Source organism: Gekko japonicus, unplaced genomic scaffold (genome assembly GCF_001447785.1).
Source record: "Gekko japonicus isolate JY-2015 unplaced genomic scaffold, Gekko_japonicus_V1.1 scaffold24, whole genome shotgun sequence".
In the NCBI taxonomy this organism is placed as follows: Eukaryota; Metazoa; Chordata; class Lepidosauria; order Squamata; family Gekkonidae; genus Gekko; species Gekko japonicus.
Window position 1 is genome coordinate 67,143 of NW_015164665.1, and position 14,649 is coordinate 81,791.

Below are 14,649 nucleotides of genomic sequence, written 5' to 3' on the forward strand. Positions count from 1 at the left end.
AAAATGATGGCCTGGATGAATTACAAGCCGGAATTAAGATTGCCAGGAAAAATGTCAACAACCTCAGATATGCAGACGATACCACTCTAATGGCAGAAAGTGAAGAGAACTTAAAGAGCCTCTTGTTAAGAATAAAGGAGGAGACCACAAAAGTTGGCTTGAAACTCAATATCAAAAAAACTAAGATCATGGCATCCGGCCCCATCACTCCTTGGTAAATAGAAGGGGAAGTCATGGAAGCAGTGACAGAATTCACGTTCCTGGGATCTAAGATCCAAGATCATTGCAGATGGTGACTGCAGCCATGAAACTAAAAGGCTTCTTGGGAGAAAAGCTGTGGCAAACCTAGACAGCATAATAAAAAATAGAGATATTACACTGCCAACAAAAGTCCGCATAGTCAAAGCAATGGTATTCCCAGTAGTAATGTATGGTTGTGAGAGTTGGACCTTAAGGAAGGCCGAATGCTGAAGAATAGATGCTTTTGAATTATGGTGCTGGAGAAGACTCTTGAGAGTCCCTTGGACTGCAAGGAGATCAAATCAGTCAATCCTAAAGGAAATCAAATCTGATGGTTCCCTGGAAGGCCAGATACTGAAGCTGAAGCTCAAATACTTATAGCCACCAAATGAGAAGGGAGCACTCAGTGGAGAAGACCCTGATGCTGGAAAAGATTGAAGGTCAAAGAATAAGGGGATGGCAAAGGATGAGATGGTTAGGTATGTTACCAATGCAATTACATGAAATTGAGCAAACTCCAGAGGACGGTGGAAGACAGGAGAGCCTGGTATGATGTGGTCCATGGGGTCATGAAGAGTCGGGCTTGACTATGCAACTGAACAACAACAACAAAGGCAGAGATAGAACTCTTGAGTTATGAGTGAACAGGGAGACTGGTGCTAAGGAGATGAGGGCAGTCCTGTCATAGTCATTGAACATGTGGAAGGAGAGCAGGCTCATATCCACTGACCACAACTTCAGTTGAACCTGTGAGCAGAGTATGAATGCACGCAACGTGTCAGCTTGATTTGAATTTTTCACAGTATCAGATTATGTGGACAGAACCTACACACATGCATACTGACTTTGTACATGGGTTTAACAAAATACATGGGAGATGACAACAGTAGACATAATTCTGCTCCACACCCGTCATTCACTGAAAAGATGTCTTCTGAAAAGGACTATAGTATATTTAGAGGGCCGAACAGTACAGACTTGAGAGGAGAAAAGTTGGTTGGCCAGAGTGGAGAGGGGAAAGTGGGACTGAGCCAAGGGAAAGATTCTTGCACCCACTCATTTGATGCATTTAAGATAATTCCAATTCCATTGTCATTGTGTATCAGTAATAAATATGGTATCCATCCCTTTTATATGCACTGTTGATATCTAACAAGTTGAGTGGGTGTTATATTATAATACCACATTACCTCCTGACTGGGTTTCCAGGTTTTGTTTTATTTATAACACTTGTTTCTTTTCTTTGCCTTGGTTACTCCTGCCAGTCAATGGAACCCCCAGCAGCCAGCTTTCTACTCCTAAATCTACAAAGTCTTCTAGCTCCTCACCAACAAGTCCTGGGAGTTTCCGAGGACTCAAGGTACGTTGTGGATAGCTTCGCCTATTTCCAGCAAAATGATCCCTTCTGCTTTGATCTAGTTTTAGAGAAGCAACTGGAATGTATTGCAACATATATTGTGTACCTAGTAATTATCATTATTCACCATTTGGTGTTCAGCAATCAAAGAAACAAGTTGAAGGCCTATGAGGGAGGTAAGTGATTAAGAACTCCCCAGTAGTACAATATCACATCACTGAACTCTGGTTCTAAGTAAGTCTTTTTGCTCATCTGTTTGTGAACCTAAGCAATCTAATGCTGTTTTGCATCTGCCCTGATTATTGAGGTTTGGGATTAGGAGAATAGAAAGGCTTAATACATATTCCTTACCTTAAGTTTCCTTCCATGTTCCAAGATACTTTGAACTCTTTGAGGTTCTGACTTCCTTGGGTGATGATGCAGATAATTAGGATTAGAGGAAAATGGTTCTTCGGTAGGACTTTTAAAGCTTCACTATAGTCAAAGTGCTTGAAAGCTTGTAGGATGCCAGAATGACAGGAGTCAGAGTATATGGATTAGGATCAGGGTGTACAGGCCCCGCAGCATTCATTCTGTGATATTCTCTTCTCCTCCACAATTCTAAAAGCTATTAGGAGTTTCAAAAGGCCAGTTTATCCTCCGTGTTTCCTTCTTCTTCTTCTTCTTCAGCTAATGCTCAACTATCCTTAATATTTTGTAGCTCATGGGTTGCTCAGTGATAATTGGTTCTTAATTAACAAGGTAATATTTTTCTACATATCTGGAGTTTCCCAACTATGCAGAAGACTGCCTACAGGTACTCAACCTTGAACAAGTTGGCCCAGAAGGGATTGAGTGTGGAGCAGCAATAATTAGGAAATCTCTCTCCATTAGGGCAGTAATGAGCTCTGGCTCCGAGTAACTTGCTTCTCATCAGGCCCTGAATCTCAGCAGTCTTTGCGATGATGCACTTCCTTTGGCTGATGAAGTTCAAGGGTATGTGCAAAGGAAGCTTCTTACATGACTCTGAACTTTTGTAGTATGATGCAGAGGGTCACATTTTTTCTTCTCCTTCTCTGTATTTTATAGCTGACTTGGAGGGATTTTCACCTCATGGTCATGCCTAGACCATAATTTCACTCAATTCCAACCAGTTGTAAATTCTGTCCTCTTAAATGCTTAGTCCCAGGTAGGGATGTAATTGATTAGGACAAGGGATAGTTTTTTTCTCCAATTGTCCTTACCCCTAAAGTCTTAGCTTAAACGTGATCAGATCCCTTAAAATGTATAGCACCATGGGCTGGCTGATGTTGAAAGTTATCACAGAGAGTTGCATGGTTTACGAAGTATATCCCTTGCTCCTCATTTCCATTTAAGGATTTGGGCCAGCTTCCTGTCCATGCTTTGTTTTGTTGCTTCCTTTTAACTGATGCAATACAACTTGGCTCCTCATAGGCAGTAATCCCCAAGTCATTGGGGAGGGGGAATTAATTTAATATATTCCTGTGGAGTCTCCTGAGCTTACAAAAACCTCTCCTTTGTCTGTGATTGTGAGTGGCAATGTTTCACTTTCCTGTTGAGAAGCACTAAACCATAAATTGTATTATTTTTATTTTATTTATTTACTTCATTTGTACCCCACTTTTCTCCCCAGTGGGACTTAAAGTGGATTACAGTGTTCTCCCCTTCTTCATTTTATCTTCACAATGGCACTGTCAGGTGGGTTAAGCCGAGAGTGTGTAACTGATCCAAAATCACCCAGCAAGCTTCCATTGCAGAGTGGGGATTTGAACCTGGGTTTGCCAGATCCTAGTCCAGTCCTGTGCTTTGTTCATTTGGGCTCTGAGTAACACTTGCATGTATTTGAATTAGAACAGATATTATTTCAGTACCTGAAATGTATTCCCAGCACTCTTGTTTCTTGGAAACTGTCCAACAAGCATTCATGCAATCCAAAAATGTAGCTTCCGTAGCAGCAGAGCTATCACTGAACTCTCAGTTTATAACTGACAGAATGTTGTTGTATTCATGTTGATTTGTCACTGTGGAAGAAATGAACTTTTAATTTGAGGGACTTAATTTTTCTATTTACAAGAGCCCCATAGCATTAGGATGAAGTAATATTAGACTGAGAATGTTGACACGTTTTCTGGATTTCAAGCACAGTTTTTAAATTAGCATAAGGTCTTTGTATTTTTTTGTGCGGGGAGTGGTAGTGTACTAGGCAAAAGACTCAGGTTTTGCCTGTCTTGTCATATGCAGTGTGAAAGGGTGTGTGTGGGAATTGCATCTTACAGCTACACTGCAAAAATTTGTTTTATCTACAGCCTCTATTGTGGCAGTGTTGGCATTCTAGGTAATGCACATGACAGAATCAAAGAACAAGCTTTCATATGTGTGAGTGTCTCTCTTGCCAGTAATTTGTAGTCTGTTCCTAGCAAAGTATGACAGGGAAGATCTGCCTTATTATTCCTGCTCCCTGCATACCTCTTGAATTACAAACTAATATTTTCTTTGAATACACACACATGTGAAGTTACCTTATACAGAATCTGCCATTGGTCTATCAGGATCAGCACTGGCTGTTCTGACTGACAGCAGCTCTCCAGAATATTGAGTATAGGTCTTTCATAGCACCTGTTCCCTGGTCTTTTTAACTGAAGATGCCAGGAATTAAATCTGGGACTTTCTGTGTGCAAAGCAGATGCTCTGCCACTGAACTAGGGTCCTTCCCCAGTAAATCTGTGTCTTTTCCTTTAGCCTGTTGCATAACGTAGATTGGCATAAACCTAAAATGTTATACTGTTTTAAAGAATTAACTTCTTAAATTTCAGAGCAAACATAATATTTTCTTTATTTCAGAACATTACTACTCATTGGAAAAGTATCACATCCCCATAGTGCCTCTCTTCTCCCCCCCTCCCCTGATACTTAACTGGAACACCTCCCAGGATAAGGATTCACTGGCTATAATTTGTGGGCTTCATTTTTGCTACTCAGCACAAATTTTCAATTGCTGATTCATTCAGAAACTTGGCATTTACTCAACTGTAATTGCAGCCAGAACAATGGAAAAGGACAATGTTCTTTTGACTGTTCTGGAAGAAGAAGATAGACAGTTCAGACACAGTGTAAGTTTTAAATAGGTCCTGATTGACCCATGTCTGAAATGCTTTATCCATTCATCTGTTGTTCTGTTTGGCTGGAATTAAAATCACATCCAGACCCTAGAAACATGACCTTTGGGGTGAGTGGACTTTCGCATTTCTTTTAAAAATAATTTCAGAGAGGTTTTTTGGCTGTAGATATCTATTAGGGATGGGCAGAAACTGGTAGAATATGGTTTGTGTCGGTTTAAAGGTTATGGCTGAACCATGAACCAAACCATGAACCGGGAGGTTTGCTCACAAACCAAACCAGTTCTTGGTTCATGGCCCCACAAACCCCATTGAAAGGAACCGCAGTCCGTTTAAATGGGGTTTGCAGAAAGCCCAAAAAAAACATCTGGATGGCAGGGGGGCCCTCTTTTTTTTTTTTTTTTGCAGCTTTCCTGGGAAACAGAAAGCAGGGGGTTAAATAACCCCTTTACACCCCTGCTTTCCACTCTATCCATGAACCACTTTAAGAGTTTGTGGAAGTTTGTGACGGTAGATCCATCATGAACTTCTGTTCACGAATCATGAACAGGGTTTGGTCCGTGCCTACTCTAGTGTCTATATTTTTTCCTAAAGTAGTTGTCCAGAGCCCTGATGTAGATGGTCCAGGCTAGCCCAGTCTTGTCAGATCTCAAAAGCTAAGGAGAATTGGCCCTTGTTAGTACTTGGATGGGAGATCACCGAGGAAGTCCATGGTTGCAACACAGAGGTGGGCAGTGGCAAACCACCTCTCCTCCTTTCTTCCCTGGATAACCCCAACAGGATCTCCATAAGTCAGCTGTGACTTGATGGCACTTTCTGCTACCAGTTGTCCAAAGGAAAGTAAAAACGTTGCACAGCAGGAGTATTGAAACAATCCAGATATTCTGTATAAAGCCCAAGCTTGGATACCCTGTTACTGCTACTTTGTGTTCTTGAATTTGAATCAAAACCTTATATTGAAATATGCCTTTGGAAGTTGAGGGAAGCCTGGGTGATGAAATTTCAACAACCAGATTCATGAGGGAGGGATTTAAATATTTTTGCACCCTTCTTAATTAAGCTTTCTTTTAACAATATTGTGGAAAGAAACTAAATTGGTCTTGTTTGCCTCCCTGCTTCTCATCCTCGGGCATCAGTTCCTCTACCGTATATGTAGATGGCATTTCATTTCTGTTTCATAGGTAGGATTTAGATGACTATTAAGAAAGAGTGATAACTTTTATCAAAAATAGGGATGTCCTTTTCTTTTACGTGATGTTTTGGCAGGAAATAGAATGAAGCCATGCTGTCTTTTACAATTAACCCATCTTGCCTTAGATGAGCCTATGGGCACATGACTATCCAAACCCTTCTGAACATGACTGGTAGGACTGATACAGATATAAATGCCTTCTTTTATCTTCTTTGGGAATGAAATGCTGAGGTCTCTCCTCAAGGCTCTGATATGTGTGCGTAAATTGCCATCAAGTTGCAGGTGACTTATGGCAACCCCAGCAAGGGGCTTTGAAAGCAAGTGAGAAGCAGAGTTGGTTGACCATTGCTTCCACAGCAGAGTCTTTCTTAGTGCCTTCCAAGTACCGGCCATGGTTAGCTTCTAAGATCTGACGAGATTGAGCTATACCATGCTGCTGCCCCCCATACAGTATGGATAAAAACACTTGATAGCAGGACTTCACTGTGGAAATGGGATGTTAAAAGTGTGCTACAGAAGTAAGTGAAATTATACTCCTATTCTATGACAACAGGAAAAAAAAACAGAAACAAATTGCTTTTGGAAAGATCTGGAGTGGCAAATAAGAGAACTGCAAATCATTACTAACATCATCTGGACTCACCCTTATAACAAGGTGTGCCAGTCATGCTAATTGGTATGGAATCATGTGCAGTGAGAACCAAACTATAGGTGATGCTAGTTAATCATTGACTGTTTTTTGTTTGTGTTTAGAGGGTTTTTTGCAGTTGAGGAGGCCACAAACTGAAGTGGAAGATGAGGGTGAGGGTGTTGGTTTCTTAAGTTTTTTCCCTTATGACACTTAGTCCCCCAAACTATTTTTGGTCAAGGAAGGGCAAAGATGCTGGTACATGTCTCTTATCTTTCCCCTTGCAAGGCAAAAGACACCATACAGAAGATGACTTTTTCTTTTTAAAAAATGGCAAGAAGGGAAGAGGTTCAGAATCCCTCAACCTTGTGCTGGTCTTTTACTTAAGTTTTCTGTCTCCCCAACTGCACTATGTAAAATATGCACCCTGCTAACAGGGACAAACTATACAAGACAGAATATCATGGGAAGTTTGACCTTGAGCCAATGTAATAGTATATCTCAACAGATTTACTCTTTTCTCGGCCTGATTCTATAGTATATTCTCAAAGAATAATGTTTTATTTTGGTGTAGGAGTCATCATACAGATGCTGTTGGAGCCATTTGTGCATATTTGTCTGACAAGTAGTGTTATTTTTGTGTCTTTCTAAAGCTTAAGTGGCAGCCAGTCTATTTTCTGTCACATTTGCTGTCTTGATGATGCAGCTTCTATTGGATGATTTCAGCATGTATTCGTATCCTGGGAGATGTTAAAATAAAACCTTACTAGCCAGCTCAATTATTGCTATTACTACTAGTGAAAAGGATTTAAAATATTTTGCTGCATAACCAATGACAATGTCAACTGCTGCAGGAAATACTGACCTTACATTCCCTATTACTATCCAGAGATTCTTTTGTCCAGTGTCAAATGATAAGAGCTTATGTGATAATCCTTTAAGTAAAAGTATAACCTGAAGGATGGGAAAAAACGGAAGAATCATATTGAAGTGAAAGAAGGTGCTTAAAGTTCCTAGTATTCGCTTAGACACATGCTTTATCTCACTGGGCTTTATTTTTACTTTTCCTGTGTTCAAATTTGCAAGGCATTTGGAATTTTTTGATGAGGTTAGCTGGCAGAAGTGAATGAGAGGATAAGAGAATGCAGATAATGCTTATTAGTGTAAAAAACCAAAGGATGGAAGCCATTCAGACTAATACTAGCATTGCATTATATGCCATTCTGTTAGTAAAACAACACATTGGACTAGGGTTGCCAAGTGTTCTTACCTTGCCGGGCTCCGGGAGGTCCTCGTTGGCTGGCGCGCCCCCCGACGATCTGGGCCACGTCCCCAACGTGAGTGACGTGGCTGCGTCACCTCTGGTGACACAGCTTCGGGGGGCGGAGTTCCCCCCGGGGTCCAATTCTGCCGCGGCGGAAATCGGGCCTCTAAAGCGGGGGTTTCCTCGCCCCCGCCCCCACTTGGCAGCCCTACATTGGACTGGACCCAGAGCAGCAGTGTGTAATTTATACTGCAGTGCAGAGGTGTTGAACTAATTTGTTATGAGGGCTGGATCTGACATAAATGTCACTTTGTCGGGCCAGGCCATGTGTGCCATAAAATGTAACACAAGGTACTGGAGATACAAACTTTATAAGGGACAGCAACTGGTAAGCTCCGAGTTGGTATGTCCTCACTGCAAGGCCCCATGGGCTGGGAGCGGGGTGCAGAGGAAAACCCACATGGGCAGACTGGAGAGCCAGTAGTGCAGTGCTGGGCAGACACTCGCATGCCCCAACATATGATCATCTGCACACACACACACCCCACGTGCAAATGCTGATCCCTGAGGCCATCCGTGACAGCATCCCTAGACATGCAAGCGAAGTGGAGAGGTATGAATGCGACTGCAGTGGCTCCCAATGTACCACTCCCTGAAGTGAAGGGGTTCTGCTTGACTGCTGCAGATGAAGTTGTTCTGCCGTGCTCAAGCCACAGTTGGACTGGCTCTACCTACCCACCCCTGAGCAGTCTCCTGTTCCCTCCCTTGCACTAGTTGCTCATGGGCTGCATAACAGCCCTGGACAGGCCACTTCTCTCCCCCCCGCCGCCTTATGTTGGATACCTCAGCTACAGTGTGTAATTTTCTTACCTCCTGCTGCAGTCCTACTGGCCCTGCCCTGGAAATGGTGCTTCTGGGAACAGTGGGGACGGGGGCGGGGACGCTTAGGGCTGCAGCAGGAGAGGGGAGCCAAGAAAGTTGGATTCTGCAAACAGAAGTCCGCGTATCTGCAGAAATGCTGCTCTGAATCCAGGCCATTTTGACTACTCCTGATACCCAAGTGAACAGAAAATAATTGTAAAGTAGATTGATTGTAACAAATGTTACCCTGCTTAAGCATAATTAATTTTTGCTGACGTTTTACTTTATAGTAATGAATCAACTACAGTTCCTTATGTTAAGTTTAATGATTTGGTTTTGTAAGACTGGTAAAGACATAATTCTGAGAGCACTAGGTAAAAATAACTGTAAAAAAATCACACACACAAAACTGGTCGACAACTTTTCAGTTTAACTATTTTTTGTGAGTATTGTGTGTTTGCGTGCATGTAAGCCTGGAAGTTATGTTGACTTCTGGTGATCCCACTAGCAGGGCTAGGACATTCAGAGAGGTAACTTATATTACCCGCCTCTGCATCCTAGCCCTGGTATTCCTTAGAGGTTGCCCTTCCTTTCCAGGGTCAGCCCTGCTTAGCTTCCAAGATCCAGGTCAGGGCAAGTTTTCAGTTTAATTATTGGTTGCATAATATGTGTGAAAGAAACTGAGATGCAAAACTGGTTGCCTCATGACCCATACAAAGTCAGCCGCTGGCAAAACATATTGTAACTTTGTAAGATTTTGGCCCTTTCCCTCTTAAATATTACTTCATTAACTGTTTTAAATACATTTCAGCTGAGAAACAGAGTGCCCATCAGACTTGTTAAAAAAGGAGTAATAAAAAAAGACATTGTATGCTATTTATTGTGTCTGGCTATGTGTAAACAGATCAAATTGTTGGTAAATGTTATCCTGAATACATCTGTACAATGACTAAGGCAGCAATATTAAGAACACTTTCCTGGAAGTAAGCCCCAAATGACATCTACTTCTTAGTAGACATTCTTAGAATTGCACTGTAAGATTTTTGAATGTGCGATGTCTGTCTAAATAAGGTTCATTCCCCTATCTTTTGCTGCCTTTTTTTGCATACTCTGAGCAGACGGGCGACATGCTGGTTACATGTAACAAGAAAATGAAAGCTAATCTATTTTCATTGAAATAGGTCTTGGATTCAATTATTCCTTCTCTTCTATAGTACCGTTTAACTTTTCCTGCTTATTTGAAGAAATTATTTCCTGTCACATGTTGTGTTTCTGTGAACCACTCTATAGGAGCTTTGAGAAAGAACCCTTGGATTTAGTCACATTAGATGGGACAGTTGGCACAGGAGGGATACTATTGTTGTTTATGGGAATGATGAGTAGACTGCCTATCCTGGGCTTACTTTGAGTGGATTTAAGCTGTCCACATGTAATTAAATATTAATAGGACTAGCAGAAATTGGATATTTCAGGCATAAGAAATGCTAGTAAAATCATATTTGGTTTTGACTGGTGACTGCATAAAATACGAAAAAAGAAGGCTACTGAATGGATCTTGTTTGTATGCCAATGTGATAGCTCAGTAATGTATTTACTACAGATTTAACTAATTATATCTTTTCATAGATTCCACCACACTGTGAGTCTTCTAATGTTAATGGTATGCCTGAACTATCTCCTTGCCTGAGTCCTGAAGGTAGGATTCAATAAAATGTGTAAATATTTTTACATTGCTTTGTCGGTGTCTATGCTGGAGATATTGCAGTTTTAAAATGTTAAGTATTGTTGTCTAATCTTATTCAGTCTGGCTTCCAGTCCTGGGTATTTTCACAGTTTCAAATGCACAGAAACAGGAAGTGTCTTTATTAGTGCAGAAGCAAAGCAATTCTGTTTTGGGCAGTAAGTGAGACTTACCCAACTCTGAGCTACTTTTCCTTCACCCTTACATTTGTAGAAGTGAGTAGTGACTCACACCCTACCACAAATTTTGTTAGTCTTTAAGGTGCTACTGGACTCTTGCTCTTATCTACTTCTACATTTGTGTTACCTTGCATATGTGATGTGAGCAAAAAGAGCCCATATGAGAGGGTATTGTGGGCATAACAATTTGTTAATCCCCAAACTGCTGACATCTGCATAGCAGTGCCATACTGCACAGTTGTTTTTGGCTGGGTTGGATGTTTGCACTACACCAGTTTGGTGTAGTGGTTAAGTGCGCGGACTTTAATCTGGGAGAACTGGGTTTGATTCCCCACTCCTCCACTTGCACCTGCTGGATGACTTTGGGCAAGCCATAGTTCTTTCAGAGCTGTCCTTGAATGAGCAGTTTCTGTCAGAGCTCTCTCAGCCCCACCTACGTCACAGGGTGTCTGTTGTGGGGAGGGGAAGGGAAAGGAGGTTGTAAGCCACTCTGAGACTCCTTTGGGTAGTGAAGGGCAGGGTATAAATCCAATCTCTTCTTCTTCTTCTTCTACCATGTGGATTTAGACCCTTAATGTGTACTGCCAGATACTGAATGCTTATTATCAATGCAGAAGAAAAATATAGAAAAATTGTTCTCCCTTTCCTCTCCCCATGCTCTTTTCTTCTGCTCTAGCCACTCAGTTTCTTTTCCTCCCCACTCCCTCAACCAACCATCTGCTCAGTCTGTAACTGGCTTTCCTTAACTCCCACTTGCAAACCCAGTGCAGTGTTCCCCATTCCTGTTCTCTCCCCATACATCCCTCTGTCTGTGCCTCTCTGTCTGCCTTTCTCTATTTCTCTTTTTGCACCAAATGTTGGGCACTAAAGTGCCACCCAGAGCCCCCCTAAATGATTTGCCCTTTTTCTGCTTCCCCACAAGTTAAAAAAACCCACATTTTTTGTTTTTCTGCAAGCTTGAACATATCCTTTTTCCCAGGACCATCTTATTTCTGGGTGGTCCTACTGTGTGGATTTTTGTATTCACACAGGAAATGGGGCATATGTGGTTATTAGGTGTATAGATTAATTCCCAACTTCCAGCTGGTGCAGGTGGCTAGAGAGCATAGTATAGTATATTATGTAGATTTCAAGCTGGTTACTTCATACTATTTATTTAACCTTACATTTTGCTGTTATTAGGTAATAGAAGGTGCAGCTGGCCTTCAGTCTTCCATTCCATGACTTACATCTTTCTGTTTTAAGATTAGTATGCTTTCAAGTAGACCACACTGACTTATCATCAACATTTTCCCCCAAATGCTGAGATGTATTCTAGTATGATCAAACCACATATAGGTTAAAAACAGTACCACTCTCTGTTGAGCCTGTACCAGTCAAAGTGTCTCACAGGGTTGATTGGAAGAAAGAGATCCTTCTAGGAGTGCATGGTAGAATAAAAAAATAAGTTCTAATAATATAAAGATTGTGGCACTTCAAGTTTAGCTAAGCATGTCCTATTGATAATAGTCCCACAAATATGTTTTTAAAGCACCACATACCTAGAATTGTAATATACTGCCAGGTTACTTCCCTTAGTTCTGTCTACTAGAACAACCAAAAGCCAATGGAATGGAAAAAAACCCCAACATTTATCATTATCCTGCAAGGCAGGGATATGGGGTTGAGGGAAATATGCACAACCAACCCAGCAAACCCCCAGCATCAAACTTAACACAGGTGATGAACTGCGAGGATGTCCTGAGCTGAGAGCTAAGGGCCAAGCAACAGGCTCTAAGTTACTTGCAAAAAGGGGAAGGGCAGATGCTTAGCCCAGGTCCTATTACATCAACTCAATTGTTCCCTGATAACCATCTGAGGCAGCTAGTCTAGAATGAGACCTTAGTCAGTGGCACCAAACACCACTGAGAAATCCGGAAGAATCACACTCTCCTGTCTCTTTCCCAATGAAGATCATTCATCACAGGGACAAATGCAGTTAAACTTAAGTGACCTAACAGTGCAATCCTGATAAGACTTATACACTCCTAAATCAATGGGCTTAGAAGGGTGTAACTCTGCTTTGGATTGTACTGTAAATGAAATGGAAGATGTGCCGTGATCATTAAATGGAATTTCTGCTGCTTTGGGAATGTCAAACTATGTATGAAAGCTGTTTTGATGACTGTCCCCTGTCATAGCGCTGCAAGGTTATGCAGCTTCATTCAAGCTTTGCTTTTTTGTCTGTCTTGTTCTAGTTGCAAAGTTGGAATGACACATTGTACTTAAACAAATAAGCTATTTTTAAATCACTATATTATAGTTACGAGTGTACTCATAAAATGCTTGATGTCAATGAGGGACAATCTAGATTACCCACCTCACTGTTCACCTTCCTTTTTGTCCTTTTCTTTCTGCAGGTGTGAATGGAAACAAATGCTTAGGGACATCAACAATTCTTGAGAAATACAAAGTGGGGAAGGTGATTGGTGATGGCAATTTTGCTGTGGTTAAGGAATGCATAGAAAGGTGAGGAAGAAAACCACATAGCTATTCATTCTTTTTATTTGATTATGACCTCTAAACTGTGCATTGAACGGACAGAAGGAAATTATTATAATTTCAAAGACAATTAAGTGCTACATTTTTATCTTCCTTTTTGTTATTTATTGGGAAAAAGTATTTGCAGTTGTAATGACTGAGAAGGCTTCATTTCATATTTTATAGGTAAATATCAGTTGTCTTTAGAGAATGATCAAGCAACATCTTCACCCTTCATAATAAAGGACAGTATTTATCATGGCATGTTTCCAAGAAACCTGTAAAATAACTGCCCCCTATACCATGCTCCCTCTAAGCTGTGGAGTCCTGTGAGCAAAAATTCTACTTTGTGAGCTACTTGCATTAAAGTTGTGAGTGAGCGATTTGGCTGCTGCATAAATTAGTTTGCTCTGGAGCCATCCTTCCTGAGGGAAGACAAAAATGTGTGAGCCGGAGGCTATATAACTGTGAGCTAGCGCACACTAACTCAGCTTAGAGGGAACTCCGCCCCTGGGCAATTACCAGAATGTCCTGGTTATTATTAACTGGCATAATAATTGTACACAATATCTAAGTCAATGAAGTACTCAGTGTGTTTTTTTCACTGTTACTTGTTACTTTTTTCACTGTTATCCTCCTAAACTACTTCACTAGTATGCATGCAAGAGTACTAAAGAACTGCTGTACCATGAAGCACACTGTTTCTGATACAGCTTTCTTTCAGTCTAACCTACATTGCAGTTTTGTACTGCAATAAATTGGTTTCCATTGCTACTTAATCAAAAGTTAGCAAACAAGAAGTACTAAGACACCTGAGGAGAATTCTCTTGATGTAGAAAGTTGTGGAAGAAGGGGGAATCAGGTTTTTCAGTTACCCTTCCTGGTTAGCTCCTAACCAACTACTCAATGTTTCAGCATTTTTCTTTTATTAGGGTACTGAGAAACTAACACAGAATAGTCCATGACAAAGGAAAATGTATGCTAAGAATTGTGCTGAGGGGAGACTGAAGAAGAAGAGTTGCATTTATACCCCTCCCTTCACTCAGAGTTTCAGAGCAGCTTACAATCTTCTCTTCCCACAACAGATACCCTGTGAGGTAGGTGGGGCTGAGACAGCTCTGAGAGAATTACTCTTGAGAGAACAGCTCTGAGAGAATTGTGACTGACCCAAGGTCACCTAGCTGGCTGCATGTGGAGAAGTGGGGAATCAAACCTGGTTCTCCCAGATTAGAGTCTGCCGCTCTTAACCAGTACACCAAACAGGTGTAGTGTGAAAATGAGGATACATCTGTGCTTTTTTTGTGTGCAGGTATTTGTGTATGTGTGTGTGTTCTTGCATGCCTGGAAGTCATGGCAACTTTTGGCAACTCCTACTGGGGGTTTGGACGTTTTTCAGCGAGGTGGCTTGATAGCCTGCCTCTGTGTCCTGAGCCCTGGTATTCCGTGGTGGTCTCTCTTCCAATGGCTTGCCAGGGTCAGCCGTGCTTAGCTTTCGAGATCTGATGAGATTCGGCTTACCTAGGTTATCCAAGTTGGGGCTGGTACATCTAT

At 41.4% G+C, this 14,649-nt stretch overlaps 1 protein-coding gene across 1 annotated transcript in view; it reads left to right on the top strand.

Moving 5' to 3' along the window:
• Positions 1 to 14,649, top strand: part of DCLK2 (doublecortin like kinase 2) — a gene marked incomplete at its 5' end in the record, with an annotated part of 108,095 nt that overhangs the window by 54,940 nt on the left and 38,506 nt on the right. Inside the window, 4 exons of the mRNA XM_015409029.1 lie at positions 1,506 to 1,600; positions 10,285 to 10,354; positions 10,462 to 10,557; positions 12,978 to 13,086. Coding sequence (XP_015264515.1) covers positions 1,506 to 1,600; positions 10,285 to 10,354; positions 10,462 to 10,557; positions 12,978 to 13,086 — 370 coding nt within the window. The remainder of the gene's footprint in view (positions 1 to 1,505; positions 1,601 to 10,284; positions 10,355 to 10,461; positions 10,558 to 12,977; positions 13,087 to 14,649) is intronic.